Source organism: Engystomops pustulosus, chromosome 6 (assembly GCF_040894005.1).
Source record: "Engystomops pustulosus chromosome 6, aEngPut4.maternal, whole genome shotgun sequence".
In the NCBI taxonomy this organism is placed as follows: domain Eukaryota; kingdom Metazoa; phylum Chordata; class Amphibia; order Anura; family Leptodactylidae; genus Engystomops; species Engystomops pustulosus.
The window spans coordinates 6,651,656-6,674,836 of record NC_092416.1 but is presented as its reverse complement, the minus strand read 5'-3'; the positions used below and the strand labels follow the sequence as shown (position 1 = coordinate 6,674,836).

The 23,181-nt window shown below is 46.5% G+C and overlaps 1 protein-coding gene across 1 annotated transcript in view; it reads left to right on the top strand.

The window, feature by feature from the left end:
• Positions 1–4,823: 4,823 nt before the first annotated feature.
• LOC140065319 (phospholipase A2 inhibitor LNF1-like) overlaps positions 4,824–23,181 on the top strand; it is a 41,464-nt gene continuing 23,106 nt past the window's right edge. Inside the window, exons 1-2 of the mRNA XM_072112911.1 lie at positions 4,824–4,927; positions 19,472–19,588. Of these exons, the coding sequence (XP_071969012.1) occupies positions 4,876–4,927; positions 19,472–19,588 (169 nt within the window). The 5' untranslated portion in view covers positions 4,824–4,875. The remainder of the gene's footprint in view (positions 4,928–19,471; positions 19,589–23,181) is intronic.

Here is a 23,181-nt window from a genome sequence, read left to right as displayed (position 1 = left end):
GGGTGTGGTCCTAACTGAATAGTGGGCAGCAGGAAAGCACTCGCGCCATGGTTTCCCTGTTTCTTCCATGGCCTCCCGGATCTCTAACTTAGGAGTGCTGTTTAGTCTTTCAATCCCACCACTAACTTGGGGAGGGCAAGGGGTGTTCAGGGCCTGTTCAACACCCAGGAGGGACAAGGTTTCAGTCTTTACCTGTCCAGTGAAGTGGGTTCTGCGACCGGACTCTTTGGTCTCTGGAAGTCCAAACCTGCAGAAAAATCTCACTCACCAACTTCTTGGCAGTAGCCTTGGTCATGGGAGAAGCTTCTTGCCACCCTGGAAAGAGATCAATGCACACAAGCACATATTCCTACGTACCACTTTTTGGTAGCTGGATAAAATCCATCTGCAGTCTCTGGAAGGGATACAGTGGCTTGGGTGTCACCTTCCGTGGGGTCTTTACCACCTTACCCGGGTTGTGGCGGGCACAGACTATAAAGGCTTTCACTAGTCTAGTGACAGGGGAAGTAATGCCCGGGGCAAACCACTGGTGGTTTATGAGCACTAGCATGGCCATTTTGGATGTGTGTGTGTCCGTGGGCTACTTGACTTACTGTTGGGTGCAGGGCTCCAGCCAGGCACACCCTCTCTCCCAGCATCCAGGTCCCATCGGCATCTGGGCTCCAGCATTCCTCCACACTTCCTTCACTTCTGATGACACTCGGGCCACCAGGGACTGGAACACCTGTGGATCAAACTTTTAGCTCAGAACTCCCCGCTGAGACTTCAGGACAGTCTATGTGCTCCATCTGTGCAGCTGCCTTCGCCATCCCGTCAGCCACATACTTGCCCTTGGCTTGTGGAGTTACCAAATTGTGTGTGCTTTTACTTTTATTATCCCCACCTCTTGTGGAAGTAAGAGAGCATCCATGAGCTCTATAACCAGCGTGCCATGCTTAAAGGGGGTCCCTGCAGAGGTGAGGAAATCTCTAGCCTTCCATATGGGTTCATAGTCGTGTTTAGACCCCAGAACTATACCTTGAGTATAGATGTTTGTCCTTTTACCTTCCACCAGCTGTAGCACTTCCCTGAGTGCCGTCACTTCACCTCCTGCGCTGACCTGTGTGGAGGGAGTGGTTCTGCTTGTACTACCTCATGTGCGCCACTGACCACTGTATATCCAGTGTAGAACCGTCTGTCTTCTCCTGCAGACCTGGAGCCATCTATGAGAAAAAACTCAACATCTGGGTTAATCACCTTTCTCCCCCCCCCCGAATCCTGGAAGACTGGCGATAGAACGAAGGATTCAGAGCTGTGCACCTTATCAGTGTATCCTGGGGCATCTGGAGTGCACACTGGAGTCTGAGCTGTCTGGCCTTTGCTCAGATGCTTGGGCTGTACTTGGGTGAGGACACTGTGCAAGGTATGTGGGGCTTGCACTGTAACTGAGTGATCTAGGATCAACTCACTGGCCTTGCTGAGCAGATTGCTGGCTGCAGCTACTGACACATGCGGGACTCCCCTCACAACTGAGTCTAACCGGGCCTAATAGTGGGCCACTGGGGAGGCCACCACGTTCCTGGGCTAAGATACCTGTGGCATGGCCTAGATACTCAGTGCAAAATAAAATAAAAGGCCTGGTTCAATAGGATGTGCCTAGGGCCGGGGCAGACAGGATTTGCCAGCTTAGGGCTATGGAATGCATCAATTGCCTCCTGACTAAGGGCAAATGGGGAAGAGGCAATGCAGTCAGAAAGGGGCAGCATCAGGCCGGGGGCAGCAGACCTTATCCCAGGCTGCAGGAGCTGGCCAGTCCTAGAAACATGTAAAGAGGCTTAGGGCCTCAGGGCAGGGGCACATTCTGGACTGCCAGATTTCTTTCCTCTGCCAGGTATCTGCCTGTGGCTGAGAAGCAGTGGCCTAGGAAGACCACCTTCTCCTGGCAGTACTGGAGTTTGTCTCTGGAAACCTTGCAACCCTTCTGCAACAGAAAACACATAAGGTCAATAAATGCATCCTGGCAAACAAAAACAGTAGGTCATCCGCATACTGAAAAGGAGAACATTCAGTAAGGGGCTAGTCTGCCAGTCTACTCCCAATAGGGCCATGTAGTTCTTGGCTGGGTGAGTTTTACCCCCCTTGTTGGAATCTACATTAGATGTACTGGAATACTGAACTGGTAAAGGCAAATAGGTCCTGGCAATCTTCATGTAGGGGCACAGAGAGGAAAACATTTGCCAAATCAATAACAGTGAATAATATGTCACTCCCGGGGACTGCTGCCAGTTTGGGCTAGGGACCACTGGGCTTCAGTACACTCATTGGCAGCTTAGAGGTCTTGGACCATCCTACATGCATCCGGCTGTTCTTTCTGGGTCTTTTCTTGACCGAAAATGGGTTAAAATCATCATCAGGCTAGCTGTGGAGAGTCACACATCAGTTTTACAATGAAAGGCACTAACTTTGTTTGGGGGGGCCGTTCAGAAGGGGGACTGTTCTCGCTGACATCCCTGTCCCTTACCACCACTTGTCCTGCCCTGTTGGGGCCGTCTCCGCCACTCACTACAGTAATGTCTCCTCCCCACAACGCCCACTTGGGTTGGTTGGTTGAGACTTCCGGAGATGTTGTCAATCTCACTTCGGCGTGGTCTGTGAAACATCCTCTATTCCCTCTGTACGTCAATGTGTTAGAGTCCCTCCACCACATCTCCAGCCCAGTGTTCTATGCTACCTATAAAGTTCTGGCCAGACTCCAACGTCTCAATAAAATCCAGGTACACTTAAGATGGTTTTTAATCAAAAAGGAACAAAAGTCAGTCATAGGCTCTGTCCTGGTCCGTCCGTTAAAGTCCCCCTCTCTTTCTGTTCTCGCTCAGCAAAGAGCATACACACAGCAGCCAAGGCACTTCTCACACAGAACTATATAACAATTCAGACCCCGATGCAGGACACCAGGTGGCTATGCATATTTACCCTCCAATCCCAGCTGTCTACAGTCACAGGTATCACCATTCCCCGAGTCACAGGCAAGTAGCAGAATATATGTAATCTGAAACTTACCGTGATTGTGGGATGATCAGACCCAGTCGGGAAATGGTGACCCCAAGACTGCAAACTGTGCTGGAACGAGGGGGCGTCCTGGTCATCCTGATAGTGAAATCTCAGCAGTGCCTCCAATGTTAGGGTAGGATTCAAGACATCCTCTTTTAGTGTGCGTTGGCTGCGTGTTTCTAATCAATAAGCATGTGTGCACATCATAAGAAATTAATTCAGACACATTTGCTGATTTAAATCTCACTCATGCGATCATGGCCATGGCAAATCTGCACTGCTAGAACTTTATTTGGTTTCACAAAACTATATAGAAATTATGGAAGAAGCAGAAGGGGCGGAGAATTCCCAGCTCGTGTAGTCTCTTGATTGGAGAACTTCCTTGCTGTTGCTTATTGACGTCAGGATTGAAATCTTGTTGACATTCTTTAGCCTTAATTGTTTTCATTATGATCACGATGCCGGCGCCATCTTATAATGAAGTCTCTGTTACAATGATTTTAGGAATATAGAACAAGTAGAAATGACAGGATTTGAACTATCAGCACGTTTACCTTAACACCTGAAAAGTACTGTAATGCAAAAAAATGAACTCAAGATGGTGCCAAAATCTTAGACCGCAATCAAAACATCAAGGCTAAAGAATTTCAGAAATTCACTATGACAATGTGAGGGTGCGACAGCAGGGAAACTCTCCAATCAAGAGACTACATAAGCTGGGAACCCTGATATGTTATGATTTGTATCCTCCTCCTTCTCTGCTTTTCTCTTGCTTTTCTATATAGACTTGTGAAACCAAATAAACTTGCGCAGTGCTGATTTGCCCCGGGCAATGGCATGAGTGAGACTTGAATCAGCAGTTGTCTGAGTCATTCCTTACAATATGCTTTTAATTAATTTGGATACACACAACCAACCAACCAAAATGGAAAGTGAATAATACACATGTGTATGTGACACTACTAACATCAGTAACAGCGGACAGTATCTGTAAATGGTAGATGCATAGTATTAGTCAAAAACACTTTATAAGATCACAGGCAGGACAAGGTAGGTAGGTACTATATGGGCCCAAGTACCAACCATTCCCAAAAAGACTGTGTAGTCTAAAAAATAGTAATTGTACCATAAGGAAATGTATCCGATTGAGGTATTTTGAGACATGGTAACAATAATGTTCCTAAATGCTGGGACGATTAATACAATGTTGCAGATCAAAGCCAAAGTTCCTCCACGGATGAATAGTCGGTCACAGCAAAAATTGGAGCTTATCACAGCAAAATAAACCTAATCAATTTTTGTGTAGCTTTCGGGAGTTGAGGAAGATCACCACTAAGCAATGTTATGATGCTATGACTTCTCCCAATGGTGGAGCCTGTCAAGGACGGAATAAGGTCCCAAACTTTCCCCCAAAATGTATTCACTATCAGGCACTCCCACCAAATATGGAGTAAGGAACCCACATGGCCGCAAGAGCAAAAACATGAAGAATCACCCGAGCCTGTGATCAAACCTGAGGAGCCATTTACATAGGGATTGTCCCAGTGTCGAATTACCACCAGTAACCTGCAGGTATCTGAAAGTGTCTCCAATTCTGATCAGTGTCTTCTATAATGATCTCATTTATAAGTTTATGAAATAATCTTATTACTCGTGTCAGGATGTAATCACATAGGACACACAATGAGCCGGACATATAGGAAATTGTGTGTTGTTTACTTTACCTCCCACCCAAACATTCAGGAAAGCGGCAGCTCTGCTGGTTATTGTCTCCTCGCACTTGTATCCGGGACCTTGTGCAGTTAGGAAGCAAAATCCAGACCCCAGCGGAGAGGAGCCCCCGACATGTCCAACCTGCCGATACTTGTCTGTCTACTGGCGGCTGTGATTCCCCAAGGTGAGGAGCCGGAGATTTACTCCATTATTACAAGTTTTACATTTGTTTTATTATTAGATTATATTATTAGCACACAAAAAATTCCAAGAGGAAAAAGTGGTTGAACTTTATTCCATAGTTAGAGCAACATTTCGGCGTTAAACACTGAGCCTTTCTCAAGCTGTTTGGAGCAGAAATTCTCTTTCTATGGATTAAAGCTCATCCAAGTATTTTTCAAATTGGAATTTTTGCTGCTCATTTATATGACTCTGTGAAGGACCTGATGCCCTCATCATGCATCATCATGCATCTTCCTCTGGTGCAGCAGAATATATATTGGGCCACATGTATCACTCGTTTTTTCTGTTGTTTTTGTGCCTTTTAATTCAGGCACACTGTTTTTGCGCCATTTTTGCGACTAAACGCCAAACTAGCCGCGCAGCTAAAATAAGCAGCTTTCCTTCATTTATCCTAGCAATCCAGATGTTTTGCTGCGCCTAATGATATTCATCACTTGCAACATTTTCATTTAGGAGCAAAAACGGGCGCAAAAACACTCCAGCCCGAAGGTGGCGTTATCTGAAAAGAAAGCACTGAGCCCCTTTGCAGAACAGCTCATTTCTAGCAGCAAAGCTCAGCCAGACACTAGTACATATAATACAGACATTAGATACTCTGCAGACACTAAAACATATAATACAGACATTACATACACTGCAGACACTAGAACATATAATACAGACACTACATACACTGCAGACACTAGTACAGATAATACAGACATTACATACACTGCAGACACTAGTACAGATAATACAGACATTACATACACTGCAGACACTGGTACAGATAATACAGACATTACAGACACTGCAGACACTAGTACAGATAATACAGACATTACATACACTGCAGACACTAGTACAGATAATACAGACATTACATACACTGCAGACACTAGTACAGATAATACAGACATTACATACACTGCAGACACTAGTACAGATAATACAGACATTATATACACTGCAGACACTAGTACAGATAATAGACACACTACATACACTGCAGACACTAGTACAGATAATACAGACATTACATACACTGCAGACACTAGTACAGATAATACAGACATTACATACAGTGCAGACACTATAATACAGACATTACATACACTACAGACAGGACCTGCAGACACTAGTACATATAATACAGACATTACATACACTACAGACAGGACCTGCAGACACTAGTACATATAATACAGACATTACATACACTACAGACACTAGTACAGATAATACAGACATTACATACACTGCAGACACTAGTACAGATAATACAGACATTACATACACTGCAGACACTAGTACAGATAATACAGACATTACATACACTGCAGACACTAGTACATATAATACAGACATTACATACACTACAGACAGGACCTGCAGACACTAGTACATATAATACAGACATTACATACACTACAGACACTGCAGACACTACAGACACTGCAGACACTAGAACATATAATACAGAAATTACATACACTACAGACATTGCAGACACTACAGACAGGAGCTGCAGACACTAGTACAGATAATACAGACACTACAGACAACTAGTACAGATAATACAGACACTACAGACACTAGTGCAGACATTACAGACACTACAGACACTAGTACAGACACTAGTACAGATAATACAGACCCTGCAGACACTGGTACAGACACTAGTACAGACACTACAGACACTAGTACAGATAATACAAACATTACATACACTGCAGACACTAGTACAGATAATACAGACACTGCAGACACTAGTACAGATAATACAGATATTACATACACTGCAGACACTTGTACAGACATTACCGACACTACAGACAGGAGCTGCAGACACTAGTACAGACACTACAGACACTAAAGACAGGAGCTGCAGACACTAAGGCTATATTCACACTGCCGTTACCCGTCCGTACCATACCGTAGCGGGCAACGGCAGTGCACGGGGAGAGGAGGAGGAGGTGAGTGCAGCTCACCCCCGCCCCTCTCCATAGGAAGTAATGGCGCACGGCACCGTACTACGGGTAAAGATAGGACAGGTCCTATCTTTTTCCCGGGTACGGAGCGGTACGGTGCCGCACGTGTGTGGCACCGTATCGCTCCCATAGGGCGCCGTGCGCCCATTCCTGTCTATGGAGGACGTATATCGGCCGTATATACGTCGGCCGTATATACGTCCTCCATACGTTAGTGTGAATGCAGCCTAATACAGATAATACAGACAGGAGCTGCAGCCTCTATTTACAGTTCATCACCTTCTATTTACAAAACATTTTGCAGAATCCTGAGCTCAGAGCAAGAGCCGAGAACTTTGCAGAATGTTGCAGATACTACAGACAAGTGTCCCCCCTGTAATTCTGCACAGTATCACCAGTGTGTCTGAGGGGGATACTGTGAAGAATTACAGGGGTGCAGCAGGAGACCAGCACTGGGGGATCCCCTCCAGGAGAAGCCACTGCTGAGGAGGTCACTGGGTGCTGGGTTTCACACACCTGGGTGCTGCTGTGAGTGTTATCTTCATTCTGGGATGTGGGAGAAGCAGAGAGGAGCTTGTAGCAGGATCACATGTAAGAGCCTGAATCTAACATTGCGCCTAAACTGCGCCAAAATTTCACCTAAACTGTGTTAAAGTAAAGTGATTAATAAGAATGGGAAGTCCCCTGGTCCGGATGGACTCACATACTTATACTATCAGACCTTCTCTGATGTGTTTTTGCCCCGAATGACGAAGCTATTTAATACCTTTCTTAAAGGTGAACCCCTGCCTGAGACCCTCACCCACTCGTATATTACCCTCATTTCTAAGCCGGGGAAGAATGCGACTGAGTGTGCTAACTATAGGCCAATAGCACTTTTGAACACGGATCTTAAAATTTTTACGAAATTACTGGCCAACCGTCTGATCCAGTGGATCCCCCATTTGATCCATAAAGATCAGGTGGGTCGGCAGGGGGGTGACAACACCAGAAGAACGATTGATCTTATTGATTTGGTTAACAAACGGGGTGATCAAGCATTAGTTTTGAGCCTGGACACTGAGAAGGCGTTTGACCGCCTCAGTTGGCCCTTTATGTTCCAGGTTCTAGAACAAATAGGCATACGGGGCCCCTTTCTCCAGGCATTGAAAGTGCTGTAATCAAACCCCACAGCTCAAATTAAGCTCCCGCACGTATCTTCCCCACCTCTGCAGATCCGAAATGGTACCCGACAGGGCTGCCCACTATCCCCTCTTCTGTTTATACTGTGCATAGAGCCCCTGGCCTCCATCATCAGGCAAGATCCCAATATACACGGCATTGCGCTTCGAGAATTTAAACTGGCGCTGTTTGCAGATGACATCTCGCTTACCATAACCCAACCCCTCATTTCCCTGCCCAATTTGCAAGCTCGGTTACTACAGTACGGACGTTTATCCGGTTATAAGGTCAACACCTTCAAGACGGAGGCCCTGCCGCTTAATCTACCGCAACCCCTAGTGGACAACCTTAAATTGACCTTTAAATATAACTGGAAAACAGATGCCATCAAATACCTGGGGATACTACTGACCCCTTCCTATGGCTCCCTTTACACGCAGAATTTCCCCGGTCTTTTCCGGGAAATAAGAACCCTGCTGGATAAGTGGAACCCCGTCCCCCTGTCTCTTTTTGGCAGGATAGCTGCGGTCAAAATGACCATCTTGCCCAAGCTGCTTTATGGTTTCGAGACACTACCGGTATCAATTCCGTTGAGCGTCCTGCGATCTCTGCAGGCGATGATTTTGCACTTTATTTGGGCCAAAAAGAGATATAGGATTTTCAAATCAGTTTTGCTATCCCATAAGTCCAGAGGAGGCTTGTCAGTCCCAGACATAATTAAGTATTATTGGGCGACCCACCTGAGACGAATTCCGGCTTGGTCCACTTTGTGGGCTTTCTCCAAATGGATGGAGATTGAAAAATTGTGGTTAGCCCCCTTTCATCCCAACTCCTACCTCTGGTCCAAGAAACCGCCCCCGACACCTAGCTCCTTGCTAGGCCCCATTGTTTTCACAATCAGAGTCTGGAAAGCTTGTATGAACAAATTCCCTTTGGTGTCACAGTGTTCCCCAATGCAGTCCTTTTTACATACTCCTTCCTTGCAATGCCCAGGGGGTGCACAGGATTCCAAGCCCTGGCATGAGAAGGGTCTATTCAGATTTGCAGATATTGTGGACTACCGAGATAGGAAGGTTTTACCCTTTGAGAACTTGCGAGATAAGTTCAATCTCGCGCCCTCCGCTACCTTATATTACATGCGGGTTAGGCACTTGTTGCAATCCCTGGAGAGCACTGAAACAGTCTTGATACCCACGGTATTTGAGCACATTTGTAAAAACGCTACCCACACGGCTGGTCTCATTTCAGATATTTACATGGTGTTATTGCACCCAGATCCAGAAGAAGTGATCACACATCCATACATGACCAAGTGGGTGGCCATAGTGGGGGAGACGATTACACAGGAGACTTGGCAGTTGATTTGGCGGAGGGCTGCGGAGACGTCTCGTTGTGCCACGTATAAGGAGAACCAGTACAAGCTAATGATGCAGTGGTATCATACACCCTCCTTGCTACATAGACTGTTTCCGGACATACCCGATATTTGCTGGCGCTGTGATCTCGCCGGCGGGACCCTTCAGCACATTTTCTGGAGTTGCCCATTCATACAGCCCTTCTGGCAAGAGGTGAAGACCCTTATTCAAGCAGTCACAGCGGTAGATGTCCCACTTTCCCCTCTATTCTACCTACTGAATGTCTCTCCCCAGCCCCTGGCCAAGACAATCACCAAGATGTGCCTACACATTCTGACCGCAGCCAGATGCCTGATATCGAAATTCTGGAAGAGGCAGGCTCCCCCTTCCCCCCTTGACCTCCTCTCCAGAGTGAGAAGTATCCGCACTATGGAGTCCCTAACTGCCTCCCTGGATAATCGCATTTTGGCCTTTGATAAGGTGTGGGAACAGTGGGATCGCTTCTGGGTGGAGGAGTTGGGGCGCGGGGAGGAGTGAAGTGGGCGCCCAACTGTTTGGGGAGGTTCTGTCTCGAGATTCATATGTTGTCTTTTGTCCGTGTGGGTATGACTGAGGTCCCTGTGTCTCTTCTACTGGTTCTTTTTTCCTTTCTTGTTTATTAGGACTTTTGCTAGGAAGGTGCTAGCACATAAGCGGATATGTCTGATTGCAAACCTTAGCTATGAGGCCAACAACTTCAGACACCATGGGGGTCATTTACTAAGGGCCCGATTCGCATTTTCGCGACGTGTTACCCGAATATTTCCGATTTGTGCCGATTGTACCTGAATTGCCCCGGGATTTTGGCGCACGCGATCGGATTGTGGCGCATCGGCGCCGGCATGCGCACAACGGAAATTGGGGGGCGTGGCCGAATGAAAACCCGACGTATTCGGAAAAACCGCCGCATTTAAGCGCTTACCTTCAATCAGCCGGCCTCGTTGAATTCCTGAGCGTTCAGATGCTTTTCAGCGCAGCAGCGCCACCTGGTGGACAGCGGAGGAACTACCTTATTTAATCCTGGCCGGACCCGAATCCAGCGCAGAGAACGCGCCGCTGGATCGCGAATGGACCGGGTAAGTAAATCTGCCCCCATATTTGGTTCTTGGTTGCATATGTTCAGGTCTCAGCCCTGTTAACATTTTATATTGTACGGTCATAGACCGGAGAATTGCTGTATAATTACTATGTTTGATGAAGGGTTAGTCCCTAGTTAAAGAAGCAGATTGTTGCAAGCTTGTATTCTCAGATCCAACAAATCCTGTCTTTCTTTTACTGCCTGTTTATTTGCTGACATGTGTCATCACATTGGGCCACATGTATCACTCATTTTTTCTGCTGTTTTTGCGCCTTTTCATTCAGGCGCACCGTTTTTGCGCCATTTTTGCAATTAAACTTCATCTATCTTACCAATCCAGATGTTTTGCTGCGCCTAATGATATTCATCACTTGCAACGTCTTCATTTAGGCCCAAAAACGGGCGCAAAAACACTCCAGCCCGAAGGTGGCGTTATCTGAGAAGAAAGCACTGAGCCCCTTTGCAGAAGAGCTCATTTCTAGCAGCAAAGCTCAGCCAGACACTAGGACAGATAATAGATACATTAGATACATTGCAGACAGGAGCTGCAGACTCTATTTACAGTTCATCACCTTCTATTTACAAAACATTCTGCAAAACGCTGAGCTCACAGCAAGAGAGAAGAGAAGTTTGCAGAATGTTGCAGATACTACAGACAAGTGTCCCCCATGTAATTCTGCACAGTATCACCAGTGTGTCTGAGGGGGATACTGTGCAGAATTACAGGGGTGCAGCAGGAGACCAGCACTGGGGGATCCCCTCCAGGAGAAGCCCCTGCTGAGGAGGTCACTGGGTGCTGGGTGTCACACACCTGGGTGCTGCTGAGGAGGTCACTGGGTGCTGGGTGTCACACACCTGGGTGCTGCTGAGGAGGTCACTGGGTGCAGGGTGTCACACACCTGGGTGCTGCTGTGAGTGTTATCTGCATTCTGGGCTGTGGGAGAAGCAGAGAGGAGCTTGTAGCAGGATCACATGTAACTGCCTGAATCTAACATTACGCCGAAATTGCGCTAAAAATTGCGCCTAAACTGTGTTAAAGTAAAGTGATTAATAAGAGGCAGGAAATTACCTTATCACAGATGGTTGTAGCTTGTGATAATTCTGGCAAAACAGTGCACCCGAATTTAGGCGCAACTACTACACTTAGGCGCACAAAAGTGATAAATGCGGCCCTTTGTTTGGATATATATATGATAGATATAGATATGATAGAGAGAGAGAGAGAGAGAGAGAGAGATAGGAGATAGAGATAGGAGAGAGAGATAGGAGATAGATAGATAGATAGGAGATAGATAGATAGATAGATAGATAGATAGATAGATAGATAGATAGATAGATAGATAGGAGATAGATAGATAGATAGATAGATAGATAGATAGGAGATAGATAGATAGATAGATAGATAGATAGATAGATAGATAGGAGATAGATAGGAGATCGATAGATAGATAGATAGATAGATAGATAGGATATAGATAGATAGGAGATAGATAGATAGATAGATAGATAGATAGATAGATAGATAGATATGAGATAGACAGATAGGAGATAGATAGATAGATAGATAGATAGATCATAGATAGATAGATGGATAGATAGATAGATAGATAGATAGGAGATAGATAGGAGATAGATAGATAGGATATAGATAGCAGATAGATAGGAGATAGATAGATAGATAGATAGGAGATAGATAGGAGATAGATAGATAGATAGATAGATCATAGATAGATAGATAGATAGGCGATAGATAGATAGATAGATAGATAGATAGATAGATAGATAGATAGATAGATAGATAGATAGATAGATAGGAGATAGATAGGAGATAGATAGGAGATAGATAGATAGGAGATAGATAGATAGGAGATAGATAGCAGATAGATAGGAGATAGATAGATAGACAGGAGATAGATAGATAGATAGATAGATAGATAGATAGATAGATAGATAGATAGATAAATATATAGGAGAGATAGATAGATAGATAGATAGATAGATAGATAGATAGATAGATAGATAGATAGATAGATAGGAGATAGATAGGCGATAGATAGATAGATAGATAGATAGATAGATAGATAGGAGATAGATAGATAGATAGATAGATAGGAGATAGATAGGAGATAGATAGATAGATAGGAGATAGATAGATAGATAGATAGATAGATAGATAGATAGATAGATAGATAAGAAGGAAAGTCTGAAGCAGCACAGGCAGGCGAGGGTGCAGCAGCCGTAGGACCCTTGGCTGGGGTCCGTCAAGATATTAGTAGGAAAGAGGCAGCACTCCAGAGTACGTGGAAAAGGGTGAAGCGTGGATTGAGCAATAAAATTGATGGTCCAGCCAGCTTGAGTGATCTTTGTGACTTTTATTTCATCAGATTTTCATTTGTCCATAGTGTTGATCCAAACAATTCCTACGCGTTTCGAACGACTAGTGCGTTCGAAACGCATAGGAATTGTTTGGATCAACACTATGGACAAATAAAAATCTGATGAAATAAAAGTCACAAAGATCACTCAAGCTGGCTGGACCATCAATTTTATTGCTCTATGCACTTAGCCTGTGCATCTATCTATAGATAGATAGATAGATAGATAGATAGATAGGAGATAAATAGAAACAATTCAGCTGCACCAGTTAAGAAAAATCGGGTGTTCAACCATCAGGTTTGTTAAATTCTATTGCATAAAAAGGTCAAAAATGGTGGCACTCCAAGTTTAGTGAAAAAGGAAAACTTTTATTCCAAAAGTGCTACGTTTCAGCTCCCATATCTGGAGCCTTTCTCAAGCCTGTAGATAGATAGATAGATAGATAGATAGATAGATAGATAGATAGGAGATAGATAGATAGATAGATAGATAGGAGGGAGATAGATAGATAGAGAGATAGATAGATACATAGATAGATAGATAAATAGATAGATAGATAGATAGATAGATAGATAGATAGATAGATAGATAGATAGATAGATAGATAGATGAGAGGTGGTTCTACCATCACCATAGACAGGGGGCATCCTCTACAACTAGAGAAGAGAAGGATCTACCATCACCATAGACAGGGGGCATCCTCTACACCTAGTGGAGAGGAGGTTCTCCCATCACCATAGACAGGGGACATCCTCTACACCTAGAGGAGAGGAGGTTCTACCATCACCATAGACAGGGGACATCCTCTACGCCTAGAGGAGAGGAGGTTCTACCATCACCATAGACAGGGGGCATCCTCTACACCTAGAGGAGAGGAGGTTCTCCCATCATCAACATAGAGAAGGGGCATCCTCTACACCTAGAGGAGAGGAAGTTCTACCATAACCATAGACAGGGGACATCCTCTACACCTATAGGAGAGGAGGTACTACCATCGTCATAGACAGGGGGGCATCCTCTACACCTAGAGGAGAGGAGGTTCTACCATCACCATAGACAAGGGGCATCCTCTACACCTATAGGAGAGGCAGTTCTACCATCGTCATAGACAGGGGGGCATCCTCTACACCTAGAGGAGAGGAGGTTCTACCATCACCATAGACAGGGGGCATCCTCTACACCTAGAGGAGAGGACGTTCTACCATCACCATAGACAGGGGGCATCCTCTACACCTAGAGCAGAGGAGATTCTACCATGAACATAGACAGGGGTCATCCTCTACACCTAGAGGAGAGGAGGTTCTACCATCACCATAGACATGGGCATCCTCTACAACTAGAGGAGAGGAGCGTCTACCATCACCATAGACAGGGGACATTCTCTACACCTAGAGGAGAGGAGGTTATACCATCACCATAGACAGCTGGCATCCTCTACACCTAGAGGAGAGGAGAGTCTACCATCACCATAGACAGGGGACATCCTCTACACCCAGAGGAGAGGAGGTTCTACCATCACCATAGACAGCTGGCATCCTCTACACCTAGAGGAGAGGAGGTTCTACCATCATCATAGACAGGGGACATCCTCTACACCTAGAGGAGAGGAGGTTCTACCATCATCATAGACAGGGGACATCCTCTACACCTAGAGGAGAGGAGGTTCTACCATCAACATAGACAGGGGGCATCCTCTACACCTAGAGGAGAGGAGGTTCTACCATCACCATAGACATGGGCATCCTCTACACCCAGAGGAGAGGAGATTCTACCATCATCATAGACAGGGGTATCCTCTACACCTAGAGGAGAGGAGGTTCTACCCTCACCATAGACAGGGGTATCCTCTACACCTAGAGGAAAGGAGGTTATACCATCACCATAGACAGGGGGCATCCTCTACACCTAGAGGAGAGGAGGTTCTACCATCACCATAGAAAGGGGACATCCCCTACACCTAGAGGAGAGGAGGTTCTACCATCACCATAGACATGGGGCATCCTCTACACCTAGAGCAGAGGAGATTCTACCATGAACATAGACAGGGGTCATCCTCTACACCTAGAGGAGAGGAGGTTCTACCATCACCATAGACAGCTGGCATCCTCTACACCTAGAGGAGAGGAGAGTCTACCATCACCATAGACAGGGGACATCCTCTACACCCAGAGGAGAGGAGGTTCTACCATCACCATAGACAGCTGGCATCCTCTACACCTAGAGGAGAGGAGGTTCTACCATCATCATAGACAGGGGACATCCTCTACACCTAGAGGAGAGGAGGTTCTACCATCACCATAGACAGGGGGCATCCTCTACACCTAGAGGAGAGGACGTTCTACCATCACCATAGACAGGGGGCATCCTCTACACCTAGAGCAGAGGAGATTCTACCATGAACATAGACAGGGGTCATCCTCTACACCTAGAGGAGAGGAGGTTCTACCATCACCATAGACATGGGCATCCTCTACAACTAGAGGAGAGGAGCGTCTACCATCACCATAGACAGGGGACATTCTCTACACCTAGAGGAGAGGAGGTTATACCATCACCATAGACAGCTGGCATCCTCTACACCTAGAGGAGAGGAGAGTCTACCATCACCATAGACAGGGGACATCCTCTACACCCAGAGGAGAGGAGGTTCTACCATCACCATAGACAGCTGGCATCCTCTACACCTAGAGGAGAGGAGGTTCTACCATCATCATAGACAGGGGACATCCTCTACACCTAGAGGAGAGGAGGTTCTACCATCATCATAGACAGGGGACATCCTCTACACCTAGAGGAGAGGAGGTTCTACCATCAACATAGACAGGGGGCATCCTCTACACCTAGAGGAGAGGAGGTTCTACCATCACCATAGACATGGGCATCCTCTACACCCAGAGGAGAGGAGATTCTACCATCATCATAGACAGGGGTATCCTCTACACCTAGAGGAGAGGAGGTTCTACCCTCACCATAGACAGGGGTATCCTCTACACCTAGAGGAAAGGAGGTTATACCATCACCATAGACAGGGGGCATCCTCTACACCTAGAGGAGAGGAGGTTCTACCATCACCATAGAAAGGGGACATCCCCTACACCTAGAGGAGAGGAGGTTCTACCATCACCATAGACAGGGGACATCCTCTACACCTAGAGGAGAGGTGGTTCTACCATCACCATAGACAGGGGACATCCTCTACACCTAGAGGAGAGTTGGTTCTACCATCACCATAGACAGGGGACATCCTCTAAACCTAGAGGAGAGGAGGTTCTACCATCATCATAGACAGGGGACATCCTCTACACCTAGAGGAGAGGAGGTTCTACCATCAACATAGACAGGGGGCATCCTCTACACCTAGAGGAGAGGAGGTTCTACCATCACCATAGACATGGGCATCCTCTACACCCAGAGGAGAGGAGATTCTACCATCATCATAGACAGGGGTATCCTCTACACCTAGAGGAGAGGAGGTTCTACCCTCACCATAGACAGGGGTATCCTCTACACCTAGAGGAAAGGAGGTTATACCATCACCATAGACAGGGGGCATCCTCTACACCTAGAGGAGAGGAGGTTCTACCATCACCATAGAAAGGGGACATCCCCTACACCTAGAGGAGAGGAGGTTCTACCATCACCATAGACATGGGGCATCCTCTACACCTAGAGCAGAGGAGATTCTACCATGAACATAGACAGGGGTCATCCTCTACACCTAGAGGAGAGGAGGTTCTACCATCACCATAGACAGCTGGCATCCTCTACACCTAGAGGAGAGGAGAGTCTACCATCACCATAGACAGGGGACATCCTCTACACCCAGAGGAGAGGAGGTTCTACCATCACCATAGACAGCTGGCATCCTCTACACCTAGAGGAGAGGAGGTTCTACCATCATCATAGACAGGGGACATCCTCTACACCTAGTGGAGAGGAGGTTCTACCATCACCATAGACAGGGGGCATCCTCTACACCTAGAGGAGAGGACGTTCTACCATCACCATAGACAGGGGGCATCCTCTACACCTAGAGCAGAGGAGATTCTACCATGAACATAGACAGGGGTCATCCTCTACACCTAGAGGAGAGGAGGTTCTACCATCACCATAGACATGGGCATCCTCTACAACTAGAGGAGAGGAGCGTCTACCATCACCATAGACAGGGGACATTCTCTACACCTAGAGGAGAGGAGGTTATACCATCACCATAGACAGCTGGCATCCTCTACACCTAGAGGAGAGGAGAGTCTACCATCACCATAGACAGGGGACATCCTCTACACCCAGAGGAGAGGAGGTTCTACCATCACCATAGACAGCTGGCATCCTCTACACCTAGAGGAGAGGAGGTTCTACCATCATCATAGACAGGGGACATCCTCTACACCTAGAGGAGAGGAGGTTCTACCATCATCATAGACAGGGGACATCCTCTACACCTAGAGGAGAGGAGGTTCTACCATCAACATAGACAGGGGGCATCCTCTACACCTAGAGGAGAGGAGGTTCTACCATCACCATAGACATGGGCATCCTCTACACCCAGAGGAGAGGAGATTCTACCATCATCATAGACAGGGGTATCCTCTACACCTAGAGGAGAGGAGGTTCTACCCTCACCATAGACAGGGGTATCCTCTACACCTAGAGGAAAGGAGGTTATACCATCACCATAGACAGGGGGCATCCTCTACACCTAGAGGAGAGGAGGTTCTACCATCACCATAGAAAGGGGACATCCCCTACACCTAGAGGAGAGGAGGTTCTACCATCACCATAGACAGGGGACATCCTCTACACCTAGAGGAGAGGTGGTTCTACCATCACCATAGACAGGGGACATCCTCTACACCTAGAGGAGAGTTGGTTCTACCATCACCATAGACAGGGGACATCCTCTAAACCTAGAGGAGAGGAGGTTCTACCATCACCATAGATAGAGGGCATCCTCTACACCTAGAGGAGAGGAGGTTCTACCATCACCATAGACAGGGGGCATCCTCTACACCTAGAGGAGAGGAGGCTCTACCATCACCATAGACAGGGGGCATCCTCTACACCTAGAGGAGAGGAGGTTCTACCATCACCATAGACAGGGGGCATCCTCTACACCCAGAGGAGAGGAGGATCTACCATCACCATAGACAGGGGACATCCTCTACACCTAGAGGAGAGGAGGTTCTACCATCACCATAGACAGGAGGCATCCTCTACACCTAGAGGAGAGGAGGCTCTACCATCACCATAGACAGGGGGCATCCTCTACACCTAGAGGAGAGGAGGTTCTACCATCACCATAGACAGGGGGCATCCTCTACACCCAGAGGAGAGGAGGATCTACCATCACCATAGACAGGGGACATCCTCTACACCTAGAGGAGAGGAGGTTCTACCATCACCATAGACAGGAGGCATCCTCTACACCTAGAGGAGAGGAGGTTCTACCATCACCATAGACAGGGGGCATCCTCTACACACAGAGGAGAGGAGGTTCTACCATCACCACAGACAGGGGGCATCCTCTATACCTAGAGGAGAAGCGGTTCTACCATCACCATAGACAGGGGGCATCCTCTACACCTAGAGGAGAAGCGGTTCTACCATCACCATAGACAGGGGGCATCCTCTACACCTAGAGGAGAGGAGGTTCTACCATCACCATAGACAGGGGGCATCCTCTACACCTAGAGGAGAAGCGGTTCTACCATCACCATAGACAGGGGTCATCCTCTACACCTAGAGGAGAGGAGGTTCTACCATCACTATAGACAGGGGGCATCCTCTACACCTAGAGGAAAGGAGGTTCTACCATCACTATAGACAGGGGGCATCCTCTACACCTAGAGGAGAGGAGGTTCTACCATCACCATAGACAGGGGGCATCCTCTACACCCAGAGGAGAGGAGGTTCTACCATCACCATAGACAGGGGACATCCTCTATACCTAGGGGAGAGGAGGTTCTACCATCACCACAGACAGGGGGCATCCTCTACACCTAAAGGACAATTACAATTACCATAGACAGGAGCATCCCTGTTTTTGGGCCATTTGGCGTCATCCTTGCAGAATGTTACACAAGTTAAAGTGTAAAGGACTGTGAAATCTGCAATAAAATGTAAATAAATTTTTTTCCATTTGCATTTACAATTTCTTTTATTAGAATATTACCCAACACGCTAAATGGTGTACATGAAGAAGTACAATATGTAATCCAAAAAATAACGCAGCATTCAACTCTGCGGCTAGAAAAATGAAAAATCTTATGACATTAAATTCAGAAAATTAAAAAAAAACTAAAACACAATTACGTGGGTGGAGTTAAGTTCATGCCATTATACATTACACTGAGATTCAGCAAAGAAAATGAACTAGTTAAATACAATTAATTAACTATTTGATAAATACTAACATAGTTCATGGCTTCATTCATTTTACCTACTTTTTCCTCTACCCTGGTATTTATCTTACTGATAAACTTTATCCTTTTCTTCCCCTACAGGTCATAGTTTGAACTGCACCCGTTGTAATAATGACACAGGCCTTACCTGTACAGGACCCCTAGAGACCTGTGGTAGTGGTTTAGATGTCTGTTTGACAAGGTATCATCTAAAGACTGGTAGGTTTACTATATATCTTTTACTTCTTCTTAACTGATCGTCTCTCATAGGTCACCTTAATATTATTCATTTGAGGCTGGAAGATATATATAATATTGTGGAGACATATAATATTGCGACTTTTCTCTGTACTGTTAAATAAAAGGGTCTAAAACATAAAGGGGCTGATTTACTAAGGGTCGCACGCTGCACTTTTGTCAAACTGTGCACCTTTTTCGGGATTACACGTCTTGCACAGGTATTTAAGTAGCGGTTGCACTGTGATAGTGTCGCACGTGATCCTTTTTTGGCGCAGCTGCGCTGCTTCCATGCTACACAAATTAGTGGGGACGCCGTCGGATGATCCAACTGATTCGGACTGATTGCGGGATTCAAATTGTGTCACATCCAATGCACTTACATGCACCAGGAAGAAGAAGGTGAACTCCGGGGACCTGAGCGGGGAAGCGACACATGCAGGATATTGGGCGCAGGATCTTAGTGACTCCCCGCACAGCGCATTATACACTGACAATGCACTTACATGCACCAGGAAGAAGAGGGTGAACTCCGGGGACCTGAGCGGGGAAGTGACACATGCAGGATATCGGGTGCAGGATCTTAGTGACTCCCCGCACAGCGCATTATACACGGACATTGCACTTACATGCACCAGGAAGAAGAAGGTGAACTCCGGGGACCTGAGCGGGGGAGCGACACATGCAGGATATCGGACGCACGATCTTAGTGACTCCCCGCACAGCGCATTTTACACGGACAATGCACTTACATGCACAAGGAAGAAGAAGGTGAACTCCGGGGACCTGAGCGGGGAAGTGACACATGCAGGATATCGGGCGCAGGATCTTAGTGACTCCCCGCACAGCGCATTATACACGGACAATGCACTTACATGCACCAGGAAGAAGAAGGTGAACTCCGAGGACCTGAGCGGGGAAGCGACACATGCAGGATATCGGGTGCACGATCTTAGTGACTCCCCGCACAGCGCATTATACACGGACAATGCACTTACATGCACCAGGAAGAAGAAGGTGAACTCCAGGGACCTGAGCGGGGAAGCGACACATGCAGGATATCGGGCGCACGATCTTAGTGACTCCCTGCACAGCGCATTATACACGGACAATGCACTTACATGCACCGGAAAGAAGAAGGTGAACTCCGGGGACCTGAGCGGGGAAGCGACACATGCAGGATATCGGGCGCACGATCTTAGTGACTCCCCGCACAGCACATTATAAACGGACAATGCACTTACATGCACCAGGAAGAAGGTGAACTCTGGGGACCTGAGCGGGGAAGCGACACATGCAGGATATTGGGCGCAGGATCTTAGTGACTCCCCGCACAGCGAATTATACACGGACAATGCACTTACATGCACCAGGAAGAAGAAGGTGAACTCCGGGGACCTGATCGGGGAAGCGACACATGCAGGATATCGGGCGCAGGATCTTAGTGACTCCCCGCACAGCACATTATAAACGGACAATGCACTTACATGCACCAGGAAGAAGGTGAACTCTGGGGACCTGAGCGGGGAAGCGACACATGCAGGATATTGGGCGCAGGATCTTAGTGACTCCCCGCACAGCGAATTATACACGGACAATGCACTTACATGCACCAGGAAGAAGAAGGTGAACTCCGGGGACCTGAGCGGGAAAGCGACACATGCAGGATATCGGGCGCAGGATCTTAGTGACTCCCCGCAAGGCGCAATATACACGGACAATGCACTTACATGCACCAGGAAGAAGAAGGTGAACTCCGGGGACCTGAGCGGGGAAGTGACACATGCAGGATATTGGGGCACGATCTTAGTGACTCCCCGCACAGAGCATTATACACGGACAATGCACTTACATGCACCAGGAGGAAGAAGGTGAAATCAAGGGACCTGAGCGGGGAAACGACACATGCAGGATATCGGGCGCAGGATCTTAGTGACTCCCCGCACAGCGCATTATACACGGACAATGCACTTACATGCACCAGGAAGAAGAAGGTGAACTCCGGGGACCTGAGCGGGGAAGTGACACATGCAGGATATCGGGTGCAGGATCTTAGTGACTCCCCGCACAGCGCATTATACACGGACAATGCACTTACATGCACCAGGAAGAAGAAGTAGAACTCCGGGGACCTGAGCGGGGAAGCGACACATGCAGGATATCGGGCGCACGATCTTAGTGAATCGCGGCACAGCGCATTATACACGGACAATGCACTTCCTGTGAACTCCGGGGACGGGTTAAGTAAATGTGTCCCATTGAGTAGTGTTGAGTGAACCCAAAACATAAAATTGGGATCTTTACTGAATTTGGCAGGTTAGGCACCCACAGCTCCAAAGCTGAACCGATGACGCTGTTCGTGCTTCGGGATCATGTTCGGGAAAAAGCCCCAACCTGCTTAATTGATATCTTAAATGCATCGAAACCTGACAGTTTATGGTGATGAGCAGATGTGAATTGCATAGTCGAACCTCACAGGTTCGGCAACCACAGAGCCATGTGTCAATATTGAGAACTTAGGACTGTGTTTGTGAAAAAAGTGCAAAGCTAATTGATTGACTGCTGGTCAGTTAATCAATGGGCTAGACATGTGACTGCATTATGAGAGCAGGGTCACACATCCAGAGGCAATTACACACAGGAGACAGCCAGGAAGAGCTTGTTGCTTATCATGGGGTCAGTCGTCTAAGTAGAGACTTGTGAAACAGCAGCAATTGCCCTGATATGGGCACTGAGGTATATAGAAGAGGCTCCTTTTATAAGGGACAATTTGAAATCTGAAATAATTGCCCTTGTAAGGGCACTGTGAACAATTACGTTAGGCACCTATAGTGCAAATATATTCTTACTGATTATACAGAAATTTACAGCATTGCGTGCAAAGACCAGACCTGATTATTAGCGGGTACTGCTTCATCCAGGTTCCCTGTATATTATTTAGCTCCAGAAAATCATCATCATTAATCATACCTTGATTGCAAAGTTCCTCCTCTAAGTGACCAGCGCAGCAAAGTACCACACATAATAACGAATGAATCAGAAAAGTTTTGTTGCCAGTAAAAATTTCTTACATGAAACAGAAAATAAATCATCGTAATATATTCAAAATGATGGTATTGAATATTCCATGCCGTGTACTGGGAAGCTGGAAAAAAATTCCAAATGCAGTGAAATTGGTGAAAAAACGCATTTGCGACATTTTCTTGTGGGCTTGGATTTTACGGCTTTCACTGTGCACTCCAAATGACAGGTCTACTTTATTCTTTGGGTCGGTGCGATCACAGAGATACCAAATTTGTATCGGTTTTATAATGTTTTCATACATTTACAAAAATTAAAACCTCCTGTACAAAAGAATTTTTTTTTTATTTTGCCATCTTTTGGTGCTAATAACTTTTCATACTTCGGTTTACGGAGCTGTGGGTGGTTTAATTTTTTGCGACTTTTGATGAAGTTTTTAAAGCTACCATTTTTTGGACTGTACGACCTTTAGATCACTTTTTATTGAATTTTTTATATTTTTCAAAGTGGCAAAAAAGTGCCATTTTCGAACTTCTATTTTTCATTACGGGGTT